General features: G+C 36.2%; 1 protein-coding gene across 4 annotated transcripts in view; it reads left to right on the top strand.

Annotated features, from left to right (window-relative positions):
- Positions 1-18,949, top strand: part of CDIN1 (CDAN1 interacting nuclease 1) — a 234,575-nt gene that overhangs the window by 90,311 nt on the left and 125,315 nt on the right. For all 4 annotated transcript variants that reach the window (XM_066277188.1, XM_066277184.1, XM_066277186.1 and 1 more), the window contains 2 exons: positions 17,566-17,645; positions 17,991-18,040. In XM_066277188.1, the coding sequence (XP_066133285.1) occupies positions 17,566-17,645; positions 17,991-18,040 (130 nt within the window). The remainder of the gene's footprint in view (positions 1-17,565; positions 17,646-17,990; positions 18,041-18,949) is intronic.

The raw sequence follows: 18,949 nt of genomic DNA, 5'->3' as shown, positions 1-18,949 counted from the left end.
TTCTCCCCTTCCATGAATCATTCCAGTCCTGGACAACGCTTTTAATGACTTAGAATTAACTGCTTTGTGATTATTCACTGAGGCAGGCACCATGATGTGATATGGGTCTTTGCCAGCAAATGGAAACCAGGAGATACAAATGAGCAGGCTACTAACGGGAACTATCAGAGGGGCTTCCTAAAGTCATCACCTTGCAAAACAGAGATTTAGCCCTGTCTCACTGAATAATACAAACTTGGTTCTACCAGCAGCCACTGTGTATCACCTTTTAGAGTGTCCAGTTTCTTTCTTTTTATAGAACATAAGACCCTGGCGGTTCTGCCAGGTTTTCTTGCTACTGAAGCAAGTGTTGGTAGGTCTTCCTTGCCATTATCTTTTTATCCTGACCTTGAGCTGGAGTCTTCTCTTTACCTGTGACTCAATCAATTCTCCATGTCATCTGACATACTGATGACCCCAGTAAGCTTAGACAAGAGAGTTCAGCTTCATTTCCTGGCCCTATATTTACTCTATATGGAGCAGTAAAGGGTCTTGAAACTTCAACTGCTAATATTTGAATTGGAGTGAGACCTAGGCGGGAGGAGGGAATACCAATGGAAAACTTGAGTTCAATTCTTACAAGTTTGGTACATTAATATCAAACATTGCAGACCACCCTTGAATACCGTGGGAGTAGTGCTAGGTAAGAAGAGCCTGATAATTATGAGCCCAACTGACTAAGTTCATATCTTGGCTCCACTGCTAACTTGGAATGGGACTTTGGGAAAATTATTATTTAAATTCCTCATGACTCAGTGTTTCATTACTCAGATGGGGATAGCCACCTTACAGATGTGTGAGTCAACATATGTGAAGAGTTTAGAATGGTGCCTGACTCGTGGTAAGCACTTAGGAAGTGTTAACTGCCTTTCTTAGAAATGCAAATTTGTTGTAGGATAGACTACCCTCCTGAGTGTTTTAAGTGACTTTATACAACTATTAAACTGATATTTCTGAAATTTTAGAAATTCGGTACATTTACAATTTTTGCCATATCCACATATTACTACTAATAAATATACAATATTTATTTGATATTTTTTAAAGTGTCATGTATTTAGTTATATATCTAAAGGAAATTTATAATTCTTCCTTAAGTGATAAATTAGAATTTCTTGTCATAAATAGAAAGTACTAATTAAAATAATACATAACTGTTAAAGAAAATATTATTTGTGTGCTAGTAAAGTCATTTCACTGCCTACGCCAGTGTTAAGCACACTTCTCTTCAGGAGACATGGAATTAGATGTTTGTCAATATTTAAAGACCCATTGTGCCCTAGATCCTTTGAGTCTAAATTTTCTGAAAACAGTAAAGAAAAAAATAACCTCATTCATAATGAGAAAAGCCCAAATAAATTCCAGTTCATTTGACTACCTAAAAGTTGCTGTATTGGAAGCAATAATTATATATATTTTCTTTTACTCTTTTTTAATTTTATTTATTTATTTTTAGAGAGGAGAGAGAGACAGAGAGGGAGAGAGGGGAGAGAGAGAGAGAGAGAGAGAGAGAAGGGGGGAGGAGCAGAAAGCATCAACTCCCATATGTGCTTTGACCAGGCAAGCCCAGGGTTTCGAACTGGCGACCTCAGCATTTCCAGGTCGACGCTTTATCCACTGCGCCACCACAGGTCAGGCTCTTTTACTCTTTTAAAGGGAAGCAAAGCTTGGATTTGAGTAGTTCATTAATAATTCATTCAATAGTTTATTGAGTGGCTATTTAGCACAGAGCAACTTTGAGGTGATAACAGTGAAATATTTCTGCTAATATTTAATCAAGTGCCAAATGATTAGTAGACAGACTGACTTCACTCCACTCCACAATATGCATTTGAAAAATGAGGGGAAAATTTATTGGAGAAGTGAGAATTGAACTGGGCTTTGAAGTTTTGGTCAGAGACAAAAGAACATTCTAGGTTTAGAGGATGGAGTTGAGAGTGGGTGAGTGGGAGAGATGGAATTAAGTATATTTCTGGCATCAGTCAGGTGCTTAATAAATATCTAAAAAATGGGCCCTGACTGAGTGGCTCAGTGGATAAAGCGTCAACCAGAGCACCCTAGGTCATGGGTTAGACCCCGTACAAGGGTTAGACCACGTACAAGAGGAAATCAATGAGGACACAACTAAGTGGAAAGGTGAGTTGATGCTGCTCTCTCTCTTTCTCAAATCAGTGGAAAATTTTAAAATATATATTTGTCAAATGTTTGTTGAATTAGCACTGATGGTGTTTAGTGACTCTAGAACTGTCAATTGCCTGAGACAAGAATTTGATCAGTGTGAATACTCATGCTTTGGAGAGTCCATTGCCCTGACATATACTTTTTAGTTTGATGACTCCAGTTCAAGATATTTCTTACACGAATATGTGCTAGTTAGCAGAATTTACTTTGTCTGTATAAGATTCCCCTAATATTAAAAGTTGTCTCTTGTTCATATGGTCACATGGGATCAGACTGCTTCAGAGATCACTCATGGGCAATTGGTGAGCTAGTGGGCTGCCTGGCATTCTTGAGGAATAGTTCCAACTGTGCAAGAGTAAGTAGGCTCTTGTGGGCCACTGGTAATATTGAAGTTTTCCAGAGAACTCTCTAACAGGTCAACTCCTGGGGATGTGTAACTTGGGATGTTCATGACCTTGATGTCCAAAGGCCTTAAAGCAGCATTTAAAGAAAAGATTAAATTTTAGCTGGAATTTTTAGGCTTTGCTATCCAGGAGCTCAGCCTCTGGAGCAACCACGGGAGAAGGCAGACTTCCAAGTGTACTTTGGGAGTGCTGCCAACAGCAGCTGCCTTCCCCACCCAGCTGTTCAACTGCAGGAGTTGTTCTTACTTCAGTGGCGGGAGAAGTAGATTCCAACACCCTCCATCTGTCTGCACATGAATTTTTCTTCAGTATGGCCCTATGGCCTGTCTTATCTTCATCCCCCCTGTATTGTCCTTCCCTCACTTCATCCTTTCTTTTCTGCTAACTGCTGTGACCCAATATACAATCAGGCCTATGCTGGATCATCCATCATGCTTAAACCTATTTGTGACCTTGAATCAGGTGTCCCAAATGTACATGGTCATGTCTTTGTTTTGATTCAGGTATAACCTAGTTAAAAGGCACTCTTTGTAGTGGGCAGGAGATGGCTTACCTGCTTATTTGCCTTAGTTCCTTTCATTGGTACCTGGCCACTTATATGACCTTATGTTAGGAAAGGAAGAGTTATTAAAATGGGTGAGATGCCAGTGATTTTGGGGAAAGTTTTCACTTGCTTGATTGCTAATGCATGAAATGCCCATAGCTGGAAGGTAGAAAATCCTTCTCTATCTTTGTTATAGGGAAAACTTAAAATACCCCCCCCCCACACACACACACAGTATGGTAACACTTAATGATAATACACAGAAGTGTAAAGGACTTCCACCAGTTTTCTTCAAGAAAAGAGTTCTGATTATGGATTGTAAACTTAGTGTCAAGAAGAGGTGGGGCAAGGAAGAGGTATAAGAAAGAATAATCTGGCATTACCAAATTCTGTCTGTTGAACAGATCCTCTTCTGGCTGTCTCTCAAAGGCTCTGGCAACATATACTTGGTATGAGCAGGCCCTTGACTTTATAAACATCTTGTACAACTGTTTTTTTATATTCTTGACAATAGAAAGTAATGAATGATCTACTTATTGATAATGCAGTATTAGAAGACAGAAATCCGCCCATATCATGATCTAACGCCAGCCAAAGCAACAGTATAACAACTGTAATAGCCCAAGTCTGAAATGGCATGTTAAGTGCTTTTTCTGTACTATAATATTTCATCATAAGAACCTTGCAAATTAAGTGACAATGGTATGGTCTTTTACAAATGGGGAACTGAGGGCCACAGGCATTAATTAATTTCTTAAGAAAACATAACTAGTAGATGAAGCAGCCAGTTCTCAAACCAAGTCTATGTAATACTAAGCTGTGCTCCATAACTACATTGCATTTTGAAGTATGATACTGCATAGCTTCCTGAGATCACCTTGCCTTTAGAAAGTATGTTTTCTTTCTTTCTCTTTTTTGAATTTATTGGGGTGAGATTGGTTAATAAAATCATATAGGTTTCAGGTGTATAATTCTATAACACATCATCTGTGTATTGTGTTCTGTGTTTATTGCCCCAAGTCAAGTCTCCCTCCATTATCATGTATCCCCACTTTACGGTCTTCTACCTCCCCCACTTCCCCTTCCCTCTGGTAATCACCATACTTTTGTCTGTGTCTAGGAATATTTTTGTTTGCTTAATACCTTTACTTTTCACCTAGCTCTCCAACCCACCCTGCCAACAGCTGTCAGTCTGTTATCTGTGTCTATGAATCTGTTTCTATTTTGTTAGTTTATTTTGTTCATTAGATTCCACATTTGAGTAAAATCATATGATATTTGTCTTTCTCTGCCTGGCTTATTTCACTCAGCATAATGCACTGCAGGTTTCTCTACACTGTCATAAAGGGCAAGATTTCCTTCTTTTTATATGACTGAGTAGTATTCCACTGTGTAAATGTACCACAGCTTTTTTATCCACTAATCTACTTATGGGTACTTGGGCTGCTTCCAAATCGTGGCTATTTGCATAATGCTGCGTTGAACATAAGAGCACAAATTCTTTTGAATTAGTGTTTTGGGTTTCTTCCAATAAATTTCCAGAAGTGGAATTGCAGAATGTTAAAGCAGCTCCATTTTAAGGTTTTTGAGGTAACTTCATAGTGCTTCCCACTATGGCTACACCAGTCTGCATTCTCACCAACAGTGCCTGAGGGATCCCTTTTCTCCACATCCTTGCCAACACTTATTGTCTGTGGATTTATTGATATTACCCATTTTGCCAAGTGTGAGGTGGTGATATCTCATTGTGGTTTTAATTTGCATTTCTCTGATGATTAGTGATGTTGAGCATCTTTTCATATGTCTATTGGGCATTAGTATGTCCTCTTTGGAGAAATGTCTATTCAGGTTTTTTGCCCATTTTTAAATTGGATTCTTTTGGGTTTTTTGGTGTTGATTTGTATAAGTTTCTTACAAATTTTGAATGTTATTCCTTTATCGGGTGTATCACTAACAAATATGCCCTCCCATTCAGTTGGTTGTCTTTTCATTTTGTTGATGGTTTTGTTTGCTGTGCAATAATGTTTTAGTTTGATGTAGTCCTATTCGTTTATCTTTTCTCTCATTTCCCTTCCCCAAGGCAATATATCAGAAAAAATACTGCTATGAGAAATGTCCAAGATTTCATTGTGTATGTTTTCTTTTAGGATTTTTAGGATTTTGAGTCTTACATTTAAGTCTTCAATCCATTATGAATTTGTTCTTATATATGGTATAAAAAAGGTCATCTAGTTTTATTTTTTTGCACATATCTGTTCAATTTTGACATCATTTTTTTTAATATTTTATTTTATTATTATTATTATTTTTTAGAGAGGAGAGGGAGAGAGAGAGAGGAGAGACAGAGAGAGAGAAGGGGGGGAGGAGCTGGAAGCATCAACTCCCATATGTGCCTTGACCAGGCAAGCCCAGGGTTTCAAACCAGTTTTGACATCATTTATTGAATAGACTGTCTTTACCTAATAGTATTCTTGCCTACTTTGTCAAATATTAATTGACCATAAAGGTGAGGGTTTATTTCTGAACTCTCTATTCTGTTTCATTGCTCTGTATGCCTATCTTTATGCCAGTGCCATGCTCTTTTGATTACTGTGACCCTGTAATATAATTTGATATTCATTAACATGATTCCTCCAACTTTATTCTTCTTTCTCAAGATTTCTGTGGCTACTCAGGGCCTTTTGTAGCTCCATATAAATTTGTGGAATATTTGTTCTAGGTCTGTGAAATATGACATTGGTATCTTAACAGGAATTGAATTGAATCTCTAAATTGCTTTTGGTAATATGGACATTTTAATTATGTTAATTCTTCCTATTCATGTACACAGCATATGATTCCACTTTGTATCTTCTTCAGTTTCTTTCTTCAGTGTGTTATAATTTTCCGAATAAATGTTTTTTACATCCTTGTTTAAATTTATTCCTAGGTATTATATATTTTGGGTTGCAATTATAAATGGGATTGTTTTCCTAGTTTCCCTTTCTGATTGTTCATTATTGGTGTATAAAAATGCAACTGATTTCTGGATGTATACCTTGAATCCTGCTATTTTACTGAAATCATTTATCAGTTCTAGTAGTAGTTTGGTAGAATCTTTAGTGTTCTCTCTTTTTTAAAAAAATTTTAAGACTTTATTCATTTTAGAGTGAGAGACAGAGAGAAAGAGAGAGGAGCAGGAAGCATCAGCTCCCATGTGCCTTGACCAAGCAAGCCTAGAGTTTCGAACTGGTGACCTCAGTGTTCCAGGTTAATGTTTTATTTACTGCACCACCATAGGTCAGGCCTTTAGTGTTTTTTATAAACAGTATTATGCCATTTGCAAATAATAACAGTTTTGCTTCTTTTTAATTTGGATGCCTTTTATTTCTTCTTGTCTAATTGCTATGGCTAGGACTTCCAGTACTATGTTGAATAAGAGTAGTGAAAGCAGACATCCCTATCTTGCTCCCAATCTTAAGGAAAAGGTTTGTGGTTTTGCCCATAAAGTATGATGTTGGCTGTGGGGTTGTTATATATTACCTTTATTATCTTGAGGTATGTTCACCCTATTCCCACTTTGCTCAGAGTTTTTATCAAAAGTGGGTGCAGGATTGTGTCAAATGCTTTTTTTGCATCTATGGATATTATCATATGGTTTTTATCCTTCAATTTATTTATGTGTTGTATCACATTTATTGATTTGCGGATATTTTATCAACCTTGCATCCCTGGAATAAATCTCACTTGATCGTGGTGTATGATCTTTTTAATGTACAGCTGGATCCAGTTAGCTAATATTATATTGAGAATTTTAGTATTCATGTTCATCAGGGATATTTGCCTATAATTTTCATTTTTTTGTAGTGTCTGTACCCGGTTTTGAAATTAGGTTAATTCTGGCCTCATAAAATGAGCTTGGGAATATTTATTCTTCTTGAGTTTTTTAGAATAGTTTGAGAAGGATAGGTGTTAGTCCTTTGAATGTTTATTAAAATTCACCTATGAAGACTTTTGTTTATTGGGAGTTTTTTTTATTACTGCTTCAGTTTCACTAGTTGTAATCTGTCTATTCAGATTCTATGATTCTTTTTAATTTAGTTTTGGAAGATTGTATGATTCTAGGAATTTATCCATTTTATTCAGATTGTCCAATTTGTTGGCATCCAGTTGTTTCTCATATTTTCTTACAATCCTTTATATTTCTTTGGTGTCAGTTGTTGCTTCTCTTTTATTTCTGACTTTATTTATTTGGATCCTTCTCTTTCTCTCTCTCTCTCTCTCTCTCTCTCACTCTCTCTCTCTCTTTGATGAATCTGGTTAAAGGTTTGTCTATCTTGTTTATAGTTTCAGAGAACCAGCTCTTGGTTTCATTGATCTTTTTTATATTTCTTTTAGATTCTATATCATTTATTTCTACTCTAGTCATCATTATTATTCTTTCTTCTATTTACTTTGGGCTTTGTTTATTGTTCTTTGTCAACTTTCTTTAAGTGTAAAGTTAAGTTATATATATGAGATTTTTCTTGTTTTCTGAGATAGGCCTGTAATACTGTGAATTTTCCTCTCAGGATTGTTTTTGCTGTATCTTACAGGTTTAGGGTTATTGTCTTCTCATTTTCATTTGTTTCAAGGTATCTTTTGTTTTCTTCCTTGATCTTATTGTTAACCCATTCATTCTTTAGTAACATGTTATTTAACCTCCATATCTTTGTGTGTTTTTCAGATTTTTTTTTTTTGTGATTGATTTCTAGTTTCATGCTAGTATGGTCAGAAAAGATGCTTGATATAATTTCAGTTTTCCAAAATTTATCGAAACTTGTTTTGTGTTTTAACAGGTGGTATATCCTAGAAAGTGTCCATATGCATTAGAAAAGAATATATATTTTGCTGCTTTGAGGTGAAATGCTCTGAAGATGTTAATTAAATTCATTCGATCTAGTGAGTTATTTAAGGTTGCTGTTTCCTTGTAGATTTTCTGCCTAGAGGTTATATTCATCGATGTCAATGGGGTGTTCAAACATTCTACTCTGGCTATATTACTGTTAATCTCTCACTTTATGTTCATCAAGGTTTGCTTTCTCAATGGACGTAGGTGTTCCTATATCGGTTGCATAAATGTTTACAAGGGTTACCATATATCCTCTTGTTGGATTGCTTCCATTATCATTCTTTTGTATCTCTTACTATAGCCTGCATTTAAAGTCTGTTTTGTCAGATATAAGTATTGCTACTGGAGCTTTTTTCCCTTTCCATTTGCCTAAAATATCTTTTCATCCCTTTACTTTTAGTCTGTGTGTATCTTCTTTTTTGTCTCTTCTGAGAAAAGTATAAATAAAAATTGTGTTCTTGTTTTATGACATCTGAGGCTGGATCATGAGAAGCCATATGCTTCTTCTGGCCCTCTTGGGATACAGCTTGTAGAACCTACCCACTCTTTTAGGGGAAAGTCCAAGCCAACTTTAGACAGGGAACCGAGGCCCTTCACTAACTGTTTCACCTGAGGTTGCAGCAAGTTCATATTTGCTAGACATAGGAGTGAAGCATCATGGAAGTGAATCCTCCAGCACACAGATAATCCACTCCTGTTGGTGCTATTCAAAGAGCACAGCCCAAATTGCTAGATAATGAGCATACTAAGAAATTGTTGTTTGAAACCTTTTTCTGCTAAAGAAATAAGGCTTTATATTTGAGAATCCAATGGAACTGATTATCAAACTCACAAAAACAAGTTTTCTTATTTCCCAAGCTTGATGCTGAGCTCTGGCCTGTGCCATGATATCAGCCTGTGGAGGGGTTGAGGTAACAATTTATTTTCTAGCCACCAGTGATCATTTTCCCACTGTCATGCCATGCTGGACATTATGCAGCAGAGTGGTCTTTAGAGGTAACTTTAGGTTATTTCACTCCCCACCTGTCGGCGTCCCTGGTACCTACTCTTCTCTCTGTTGTTTGGGGCTCCAACTTCTTGGAAGGATCTTTCCTTTATATAGTTATATAAATTTAACTTAAAATGTTAACAGTTAACAAACATTAAAAATAAATGAGCTTTGCCTTGAATTTCTTCTGCAGGGTTTCTGAAAATTTCAGCAACATAACAGAATGAGCTTTTCTTGGTGGGCCATATTTCTATAACAAACACATAGACATGATAGACAAAATAAACCACAAAAGGAAAAGTCTTTTAAAATACAAAACCAAATTCAAACATTAGAAATTTAATTTCTAGGTGAAAGGAGTGAAAAGAAAATATGTTATATTCAGAGTGATAAACTGGAGCTCACACTGTGTAAGCCCATAGGAATTTTCAGCTTTAAGTGTAGACATGAGGTTCTGGGGGTCCAATTTTTATCTCACCCAAGGGAAAGGTTTACAACCAGGAGTTAGAATTGAACCTCCATATATTATATAGCCCCAACTATAGAAATAGGACTTGGAGTCTGAGTAGGCATGGTGCAGTGGATAGAGTGTCAGCCTGAAATGCTGAGGTTCCAGGTTCAAAACACCGAGGTTATCTGGCTTGAGTGAAAGCTTATCTGGCTTGAGTGTGGACTCACTAGCTTGAGTGCAAGCTCACCAGCTTTAGTGTGGATCATAGGCATGACCTCATGGTCACTGGTTTGAGTCCAAAGTTCCCTGGCTTGAGCCCAAGGTCTCTGGCTTAATCAAGGTGTCACTGGCTTGGCTGGAGTCCCCCAGTCAAGTCACATATGAAAAAGCAATCAATGAACAACTAAGGAGCCACAACTATTAGTTGATGCTTTTCATCTCTTTCCCTGTCTATCTGTTTCTGTCTGCCCCCCACCTCTTTCTGTCTCTCTCTCTTGCTAAAAGAAAGGAAGGAAGGGAGGGAGGGAGGGAGGGAGGGAGGGAGGAAGGAAGGAAGGAAGGAAGGAAGGAAGGAAGGAAGGAAGGAAGGAAGGAAGGGAAGGAAATAGGACTAGAAAAATTCCACTTGCCTGGAAGAAAATGGCAAGAAAGCTTGCTTACTATATATATAGCCTTGAATTATGTGTGTAGAGAGAAATTAGAAAAAGGTGAGCAGCATTTGTGTGTTTGGGTCGAATTTTATACTCTTGTTTACCGTAAGATGTCCAAGCTAATAAACTAATAATAAAAATGGTCCTGCAATAGTAAACATGAAACTATTGTGTCATGGTTATTTCCAAAATTCAGGTCAAATGATTCTTGCTGAAAATTACCTCCCAGTAAAAATTTACAAATTAAAATAAGGAAACCACTATCATAAGGAAGATTGAGAGATAGATTAGATAGATAGATAGATAGATAGATAGATAGATACCATGGACTTGAGATGAGAAAATGAAGATACTGTAAATCAAACCTATAGATGATATTTATAAACACTGAAGTAAATATATAAAATAAAAATATATAAGCAAAATGAATAAATAAAACTATAACTGGATAAATTAAAATAGAAAATAGTGTGCAAAAAAGAGCAGGTAGTTCTGGGGAAAATATTAGAAATGAAATGTCTTTGAAGCTTATTAGATGAGTAAAGTTTTAGATTAGAAAAATTACATTATAACAAAAATTAATGAATTCTAGTATAAAACAAGAGACAAAGAAAGGGAAATATAAACATTTTATAGGAGTAAGAGACATAGGGGATAGAATAAGACCTTCTAATAGATATATAAGACTTTCAGAAGGACAGAGTAGAGGCCAATGGTATAATGGCTCAAAATTTTTTAAAATTTGTTTAAGTCATTTATCATTAGGTTTATGAAACATAGCAAGTTTTAAACAGATCAGATAAAAAGAGCCATATTTAGGTGCACAGTGATGATACTACTGAATATCAAAGTAAAATCTAAAAGCAACCAGAGATAAAAGAGACAAATTACTTGTATAGGGATTACTGTTATACTGACAGTAGAGTTCTTATCAATAACAGATGTCAAGAGACAGTGGAATCATATCTTCAAAGGGTTGAAGTAAAATGACTGTTAGCCCATAATTCTGTACCCAGCTATATTATCATTCAAGAGTGAGAATAAAGTAAAGATATAAAGATATTTTCAGACAAGACAAGACTAAGAGATTTTACTACTCAGTGACTCCAGCTCATTAACTCATAAATGAGTTGTGTCATTAGCAATATCCTGTTTTTAAATCTTGAATCTAAATGTGGAATTCAAAAAGCAATACTAAAAAAGGAAATTGGTGAACAGGTGAACATGCTGATAAATTCAAATAAGCATTGAATGTTTTAAAAAGCAGAAAGAAACTATTATTCAAAGTTCTCCAGAGAAATAGAACCATGGTGTGTGTGTGTGTGTGTGTGTGTGTGTGTGTGTGTGTGTGTGTGTGTGTATAGAGAGAGAGAGAGAGAGAGAGAGAGAGAGAGATTTATTATAAGAAATTTCCTTCCATGATTATAGAGCCTGATATTCCTAAGGTTTACAGTTGGAAAACTGGAGACCCAGGAAAGTCAATGGTGTAGGTTCAGTCCAAAGGCCTGCAGGCTTGAGGGCCAGGAGGAGCCAAAATATCAGTTTGAGTTTAAAGGCAGGAAAATATCAATCGTCCCAGCTTGAATGCCATTAGGCAGAAAGAATTGTTTCCTATTCAGTCTTTTTGTCCTAATCAGGCTTTAACTCATTAGAAAATGTTCCCCCACATTAGGGATATCTATGTGCTTTGGTCAATCATTATTTCAACTGTTAATTTCACCCAGAAACACTCTTATAGGCACACCTGGAGTAAAGTTTGACCAAATGTCTAGGCATCCTATGGCCCACTCAAGTTGACATAAAATTAACCATCACAAGATTAACTGGGAAATTGTATCTGGGACAAGTGGGTTGGACAAAAATAATAGATACAATAGCATATAGGCTGATCGGGGAGGGGTCTTCCTGATTGGAGTGAGTATATTCTGAATTCCTTATACTCAGAATTACAAAGGAGATATAATTAGATATTATTTAGAATTTTTTTGGAGGGGCTACTAAAGAAGTAGATGTAAACCATATTATTTCCAAGTGAATATAAAGAGAAAGGGGGATGAAGAACAACTTGAAAATAGTAAAGGGGAAAGAGAGAAGGGAAGAGAATGGTTAGCAGGACATAGAAAATAAAAGTGTAGAAATAAGTCCAAATGTGTCTGTTACAAGTAGATTAAACTCACTTTTTTGAAAAGCAGAGAGTTTTTCAATTTGATTTTAGAAAATTTAGCTAAATACTATTTATAAGAACCATACCTATGGCTTAATGGCACAATAAAATTTGAAGTAAAGAAGTGAAACACCATATATATCAGGGATATACTATCCAAAAGAAAAATAGCATAGCAGTATTACCTAGAGATAACATTTAAGACCAAAAAAAGAGGTAGAAAAGGTCATAACTTAATGCCAAAAGGCCTAATTTCTAAGAAGTGTATGTAAAACAATTCATACACCCAACAATATTGCCCCTAACATAGAAGGCAAATAGTGGCAAGATTATAAGGAAAAATTGACAAATCTATAATAATAGTAGATGATTATTTCATACTTAATTGGATAAGTGGATACGAATATAGATTTGAATAATAAATTTAAAAATCTTGACCTACTTGACATACCTGAACCCTGTACCTAAAAAAGAGGAGTATTTTATAAAACATAAAACATTTGTAAGAATTGATTGCATATAAAAACATGAAGTCAAATACCCCTAAATTAATATAATAAACATTACATACTTTGACCATGTTGTAATCACATTAGAAATATGAAAAGTTGAAATAAGTTTTTAAATAATTTATAGATCAAAGATGAAATTATGGAAACTATAAAATATTTATAAATAAAAACAAGGCAATGACCGGTTGGCTCAGTGGTAGAGCATCAGCCCAGCGTGTGGAAGTCTCAGGTTTGATTTCTGGCCAGAGCACACAGGAGAAGTGCCCATTTGCTTCTCCACCCTCCCCCCTCTCTTTTCTCTCTGTCTCTTCCCCTCCTGCCGCCCAGGCTCCATTGGAGCAAAGTGGGCCCGGGCACTGAGGATGGCTCCATGGCCTCCACCTCAGGCAGTAGAATGGCTCTGATTGCAACAGAGCAACAGCCCAGATGGGCAGAGCATCACCTCCTGGTGGGCCAGGGGGCATGCTGGGTTGATCCCTGTCGGGTGCATGTGGGACTCTGTCTCTCTGCCTCCCTGCTTCTCACTTCAGAAAAATACAATAAATAAATAAATACACAAAAACAAAAATTGTGACATGTAGCTAAAGCAGAATTTACAGGAAGAATTATAGCCTTAAAAAGTGTACGTTAAAATAAATGATTGAAAATTTATTTACTAAGAATAGCAAAGTAGCCAAAAGAATAATGTAGCAAATTCAGTGTAGAAAGCAGTAAATACTGATCACGAAAAGATCAACTAAATGAAATTTGAAGATGTTTAAACAGTAGAGAGAATCAATGAAACCAAAATTTGGTTTATTGAACATAGTAGTAAACCAACCTCTAGCAAGACTGATACATTTAAAAAGTTTACACAAATTAATATTAGATTATTTAAAGTTAATTTAATTGCAGGTCCAGAAATTAAATTGGAGTGTTGGGTGGGTGGATATTTATTATATTAGGCTCTGACTTCTTCTCATTAGCACTATTTCACTGTAAGAAAATCATAATTTTTATTTAGGCATTATACCTTGATCTGAGCATTGCCTGCTGCCTCTCCTCTGTAGGTCTAACAGATACCAGCTCTCTCCTGTTCTTGTGCATCTAGCTCCAAGTGACTCTTGCATTCCTGTTCTGTACGTGCTTGGTAAACTATGAAATTAACAGAATGAATAACTCTGGCAGAGGTTAGAGAGAATTATACTTCCGTCCATGAATGGTCAAAAAAGATGGGTGAAAATTGGGCAGAGATAGTAACTGGAGTAGGGACAGCTTCCAGGAAAGGCACAGGCTTCCTTGAGGCCTCTTATCCCCAGCCTTCCCAGGATTGTCCAATTGCCTTTTCTTATCTGGTTGATATCATTCATTGTTCATTCCTTTGGCAGTTCCAGAGCTTCAGAATATGTGTGTAAAAGTAAGCTTGTACTCTCTGGCTTCATCTGAGATGCAGGCTTACTTTTGCACAAATGTAGACTCAATATATAGTTTTTGCTATTCAATTTAAAATGACTTCCTCTCACAAGCTTCCTTTGATTTGAATAGTGTTCCATTCAACACATTCAGACTACTTTTTAAAAAGTTTGTTGGCTATGATTCTTAATTCTGATAAGCACACTATTCTAGAGTATATTGTGAGGAAACTTATGTAATCAGTTTCTTTTTTTCTTTGATATTTTCCTCTCTTCCCTCATAAAATAAATGACCTAATTTTCTTATGTCCTAGAGTACTGTTCCTCTTCTTTTTAAACAAGAGCCTTTGTTCAATGATTTTAGCCACAAGTTTGCATATAGTTGGTTATGAAGTCTGTAATTTTCCATAATATAACTCTTTGATTTATGCTGTCTGGCTATTTATAAATTATAGTTTTTCTTCACACAGATATGGGAGTCAGCAATGTAATGTCTAAGCAATAACCTGATATAGGTACAGGTACGGAGGTGCTATTGTTTCCTTGAGACACTGGGGCATCATGGGTAATCTTAACTATCTGGTGACCTAGTAGCAAACCAGAGAGAGTAGGTCCCCTCAGAGGAGGTGACCAAATTCATAAGCATTGCCCTAGTCCCCTCAACTGGCCAGGCCTTAGAATTTAGTTAGGAAAACTAAGTGAGTTTACCAGGTGCATTACTATATATTGAACACTGTTGTTGCAATAATCTATACTTTTATAATAATACAATTTGCTGTTTCATATCCCAGTGTTTGTACCACTTATCCATGGTAATTCCTTCAGAAAGAATTGAATCCAACATAAGTGTCTGTGAAGTAAATGCCTAAACCTGGTTTGGCGCTCGCTCTCTCTCTCTCTCTCTCTCTTTCTCTCTCTTTTGTGTGTGTGTGTGTGTGTGTGAGAGAGAGAGAGAGAGAGAGAGAGAGAGAGAAAGAGAGAGAGAGAGAGAGAGAGACAGGAAGGGAGAAAGATGAGAAGCATCAACTCATAGTTGTATCACTTTAGTTGTCCATTGACTGATTCTCTTAGTGCCTTGATGGGGGGAAGGGGAGTTCCAGCCAAGCCAGGATCCTTGCTCTAGCTGGCGACCTTGGGCTCAAGCTAGCGACCTTGGGCTTCAAGCCAACAACCTTTGGGCTCCAGCCAGCAACCATGGAATCCTGTTGATTATTCTGTGCTCAAGCTGGTGAGCCCATGCTCAAGTTGGTGAGCCCACCCTCAAGCCAATGACCTCAGAGTTTCAAACCTGGGACCTCAGCTTCCCAGTTCAGTGTTCTGTCCACTGTGCCACCACTGGTCAGACTTTTGTTTTTACTTTAAGATTATATTTTTTTATTTTAGAGAGAGAGAAAAAGGGAGTAAGAAGGAAGCATCAAATCATAGTAGCTGCTTCTTGTATGTGCCTTGACCAGGCAAACCCAGGGTTTTGAACCATGACCTCAGTATTCCAGGTTGATGCTTTATCTACTGCGCCAGCACAGGTCTGATTTGATTCTTAATATTACTTAAATATTAACAAGATAAAAACAAAATTACTGTTGAAGGTATTTAAAGAATCATAGAAGAAACCTTTAAGGTAGTAAGCTTGGATAATATTACCACTTTCTACAGATTAAGACACTGAACTTGAAAGGTTTCCTGAGTTGTCCATGTTGCAGAGCTGGTTGGATAAATAGGGCTGGATAGGCTTCCTCTAGTGGTGATGCTCATTTGGGATTCCAAATATGGCCTCTCCACTTGCAGTGCAAACATGTTTACAAATGGTTATTAAAAGTTACATAAATGTTTCTATTAGCATGCAATTATGTGACTAAAATAGGAAAAATTAAAATAATTTTACTTTATTTTTTTTTCTTTGTGGACTCAGGACTATGCTTTAGTGAGAAAGATGTAATTTCCTTATCTCTTTCCATAATATTTACTAACATTTATCTTATCTGTCAGTGTTTTGAACTTGATAAAAAACATAACAATATGAAAAAAGAAAAGGCCAAAAACCTTCTCAGAACCTGAATGATATAAATCTGTGGTCTGTGTTTATTCTATTAACTATATAAGTATCCATTATGCATTTTAGATTCTGTTAGTATGGACCAGACGTTAAGCCATTTTGCTAAACATTTGAGAATCATTCCACTGGAGAACTTGAAAGAATTGATTCCTAGGCAACACCTGACTTCACTTCAGTCTACAGCAGTGATTTTCAACCTTTTCCATTTCATGGCATACACAAACTCATTGCTAAAATTATGCAACACACCAAAAATACATTTTTTGCCAATCTAACAAAAACAAAACAAAACAAAACAAAAAAACAGGTATAATTTTGATTCATTTATACCAGACAGCTTTTGTTGTGTTGGCTGTTGTCATTTTTTATTTTGACAATATAAGGAAAAAGAGGTCAGTGCTCCTGACTAAATAGTCAGGTAGTACATGTTTTAAAAATTCTTGTGGCACACCGGTGTGCCGTGTCTCACTGGTTGAAAGTCGTTGGTCTGGAGACTAGCATTCCTCCAGTGCAGAGGAAGAGGAGTTCTGGCTACCTGGGTTTTTATGTGCCTGCAGTAAACAGCAAGGCCTGGGTCTCCTGCCTCAATTTTCTAGGAAGGTGACCTGGTACGGCATTGTGATTTAGATGCCTCCCATAGCTGCTGTTTCTATGACAGTTCCTTAGGACAAGGTCAACTTAATTTACAATTGGTTGTAATGAGACATATTTTAGAACAAAATTTGTATGTAAACATATATTACATATATATTTTTTACTTAAGATTCTCTCAATTTTCAGTCATTTTGCCTACTTATCTCATCTGTGAAATGGACAAAACATTTTATGGCAGTGCATGAGAATAATTTTAGAAAGGTTTAGAATTCAGAGACGCGTTCTTGGCTGAAAGTTACCTTTATTGACATCATTGAAGTGTTTGAATCTGACCCGCCTTCACTAAGCTTTCTATGTACACATGCTTGGCTATAAAATACTTACCTGCAAAGATAAATATTTTCTTTTCTGATAGTGTTTGTTGTGTTTTTTTCCCCAAGTGGGCCTTTTCAAAGCTAATTCATCTGCAAAGAGACATATACTTTAGGCCTGTACTTGTTAATATACCTTGGAAAAATTATCTTCAAATCTGGCAATGTAGCATTATAAACTTTGCAAAATGTTCTTATTGAAAGCTTTTCATAGATTTATAAAAAGGAAGCGATTACTATTAGTAGTGTTTTCCTTTTTATGATTTTCGTATATGTAGGTATATGTCACTTCTCATGTTGCATTAAAAGTATGTTGACTGTCTGCTAACAATTCATCTCTTTTTTTCCTACAGCCTCCAAGTCTGTTATAAATAGTATGCTACGGGACCCTTCTCAGATTCCAGATGGAGTTCTAGCAAATCAGGTCTATCAGGTATTAATCACAGCTGTCTATTTTCAGTGACAATGCTGTTATCTGCCTAGCAGAGTAAAGGATTTTAAACCTCATTTAATTACTGTCATCATAAACTATCACTGAGGTCAGAGTGCACCATAAATGGCAATGCAATATTTGCGAGAAGAGCGTTTCACTTTTTAATAGCTTGCTTTTATAGTGAATAAAAAGCATGCAATTTTAGTTTTCTGTGATTAAATCTGAACAGCCTTTTGGTAGTTTTTTTTTAAAATTCTTTTTGAGAAAAAATCTTTAGGATATTGTTTAATTGTAACAGTTTTCGTAGTCGCCCCACCCCAGACTGCTTCTCTTGTTTGTCTGCAGTGCATTGTGAACGACTGCTGTTATGGACCGCTGGTGGACTGCATCAAACAGTATCCTTCCCCATAAAATTTTAGGTGCACAATTGATGAGCTTAGACCCAGTGGAGGAGATGTGTCTAGCTTTAACCTGACATAAAGTTCTGCTTCACAAAACACTTCTATTTTACATTCAATCAACTGGAGGGTCACTGCAGACCATTCTTTTCTACAGCTTCAGGAAAACCAGAGAGGCCAGGGGAAGATGTCAGTTCAGCAGCTGCACATTCACATACTTATTTCAAACTGCTTGGTTTTCAATGAGTTTAAAGGTACAGAGTCATTGGGCAGGTAACATACTGTCTAGAACGTATCTAACCATTCCAGTGAACATTTTAAAAAATATAACAAATTTCTATTTAATATAAGCCAAATTCTGTTGAGTTTGCTAGAATAAATTTTGCCTGAAGTTAAAGGATGATATGATTAAAATGTCGCCAGAGACCATCACATTTTACAGGGCAGTAGACTCTTATTGCTTAACTGCAGATTAAAGTCTATACTATCATTTGGATCCTTAATAAACATTTTTAGAGAAACCATGCTAATTTTTCCCCCTGGACTGAATTTAAAGCTATGAAAACATGTTGTTCAGTCATTCATTAAAGTCTTTGAGATTATTAAAGAGTTAATGCTTATTTAAAACAGGATTTGAATGGACAGTAATGACTTCATGCCATAGGGCATTATTCATCAATACATTTAGTAGTGTTGGGGCAACACTAAGAATTTTAATAAAATCCTTGACTAAAAATGCTATTTGAAGAGTTAAGTAATTAGTAATTCTTTAGATGAAAATTGTATCTATGAGTCCTTAGTCTTATATTTCTTACTATAGAACATGCTTTCTCGTATAGTTTTGTTCATGCGGGGAGCCCTGTGACTAGATGTGACTTGGTGACCAGTCAGGAGGCCCTTTCTGGA

Source organism: Saccopteryx bilineata, chromosome 4 (genome assembly GCF_036850765.1).
Source record: "Saccopteryx bilineata isolate mSacBil1 chromosome 4, mSacBil1_pri_phased_curated, whole genome shotgun sequence".
NCBI classification, from domain to species: domain Eukaryota; kingdom Metazoa; phylum Chordata; class Mammalia; order Chiroptera; family Emballonuridae; genus Saccopteryx; species Saccopteryx bilineata.
Note: the sequence above shows the minus strand (reverse complement) of the source record. Positions and strands in the feature narration are given on the sequence as shown.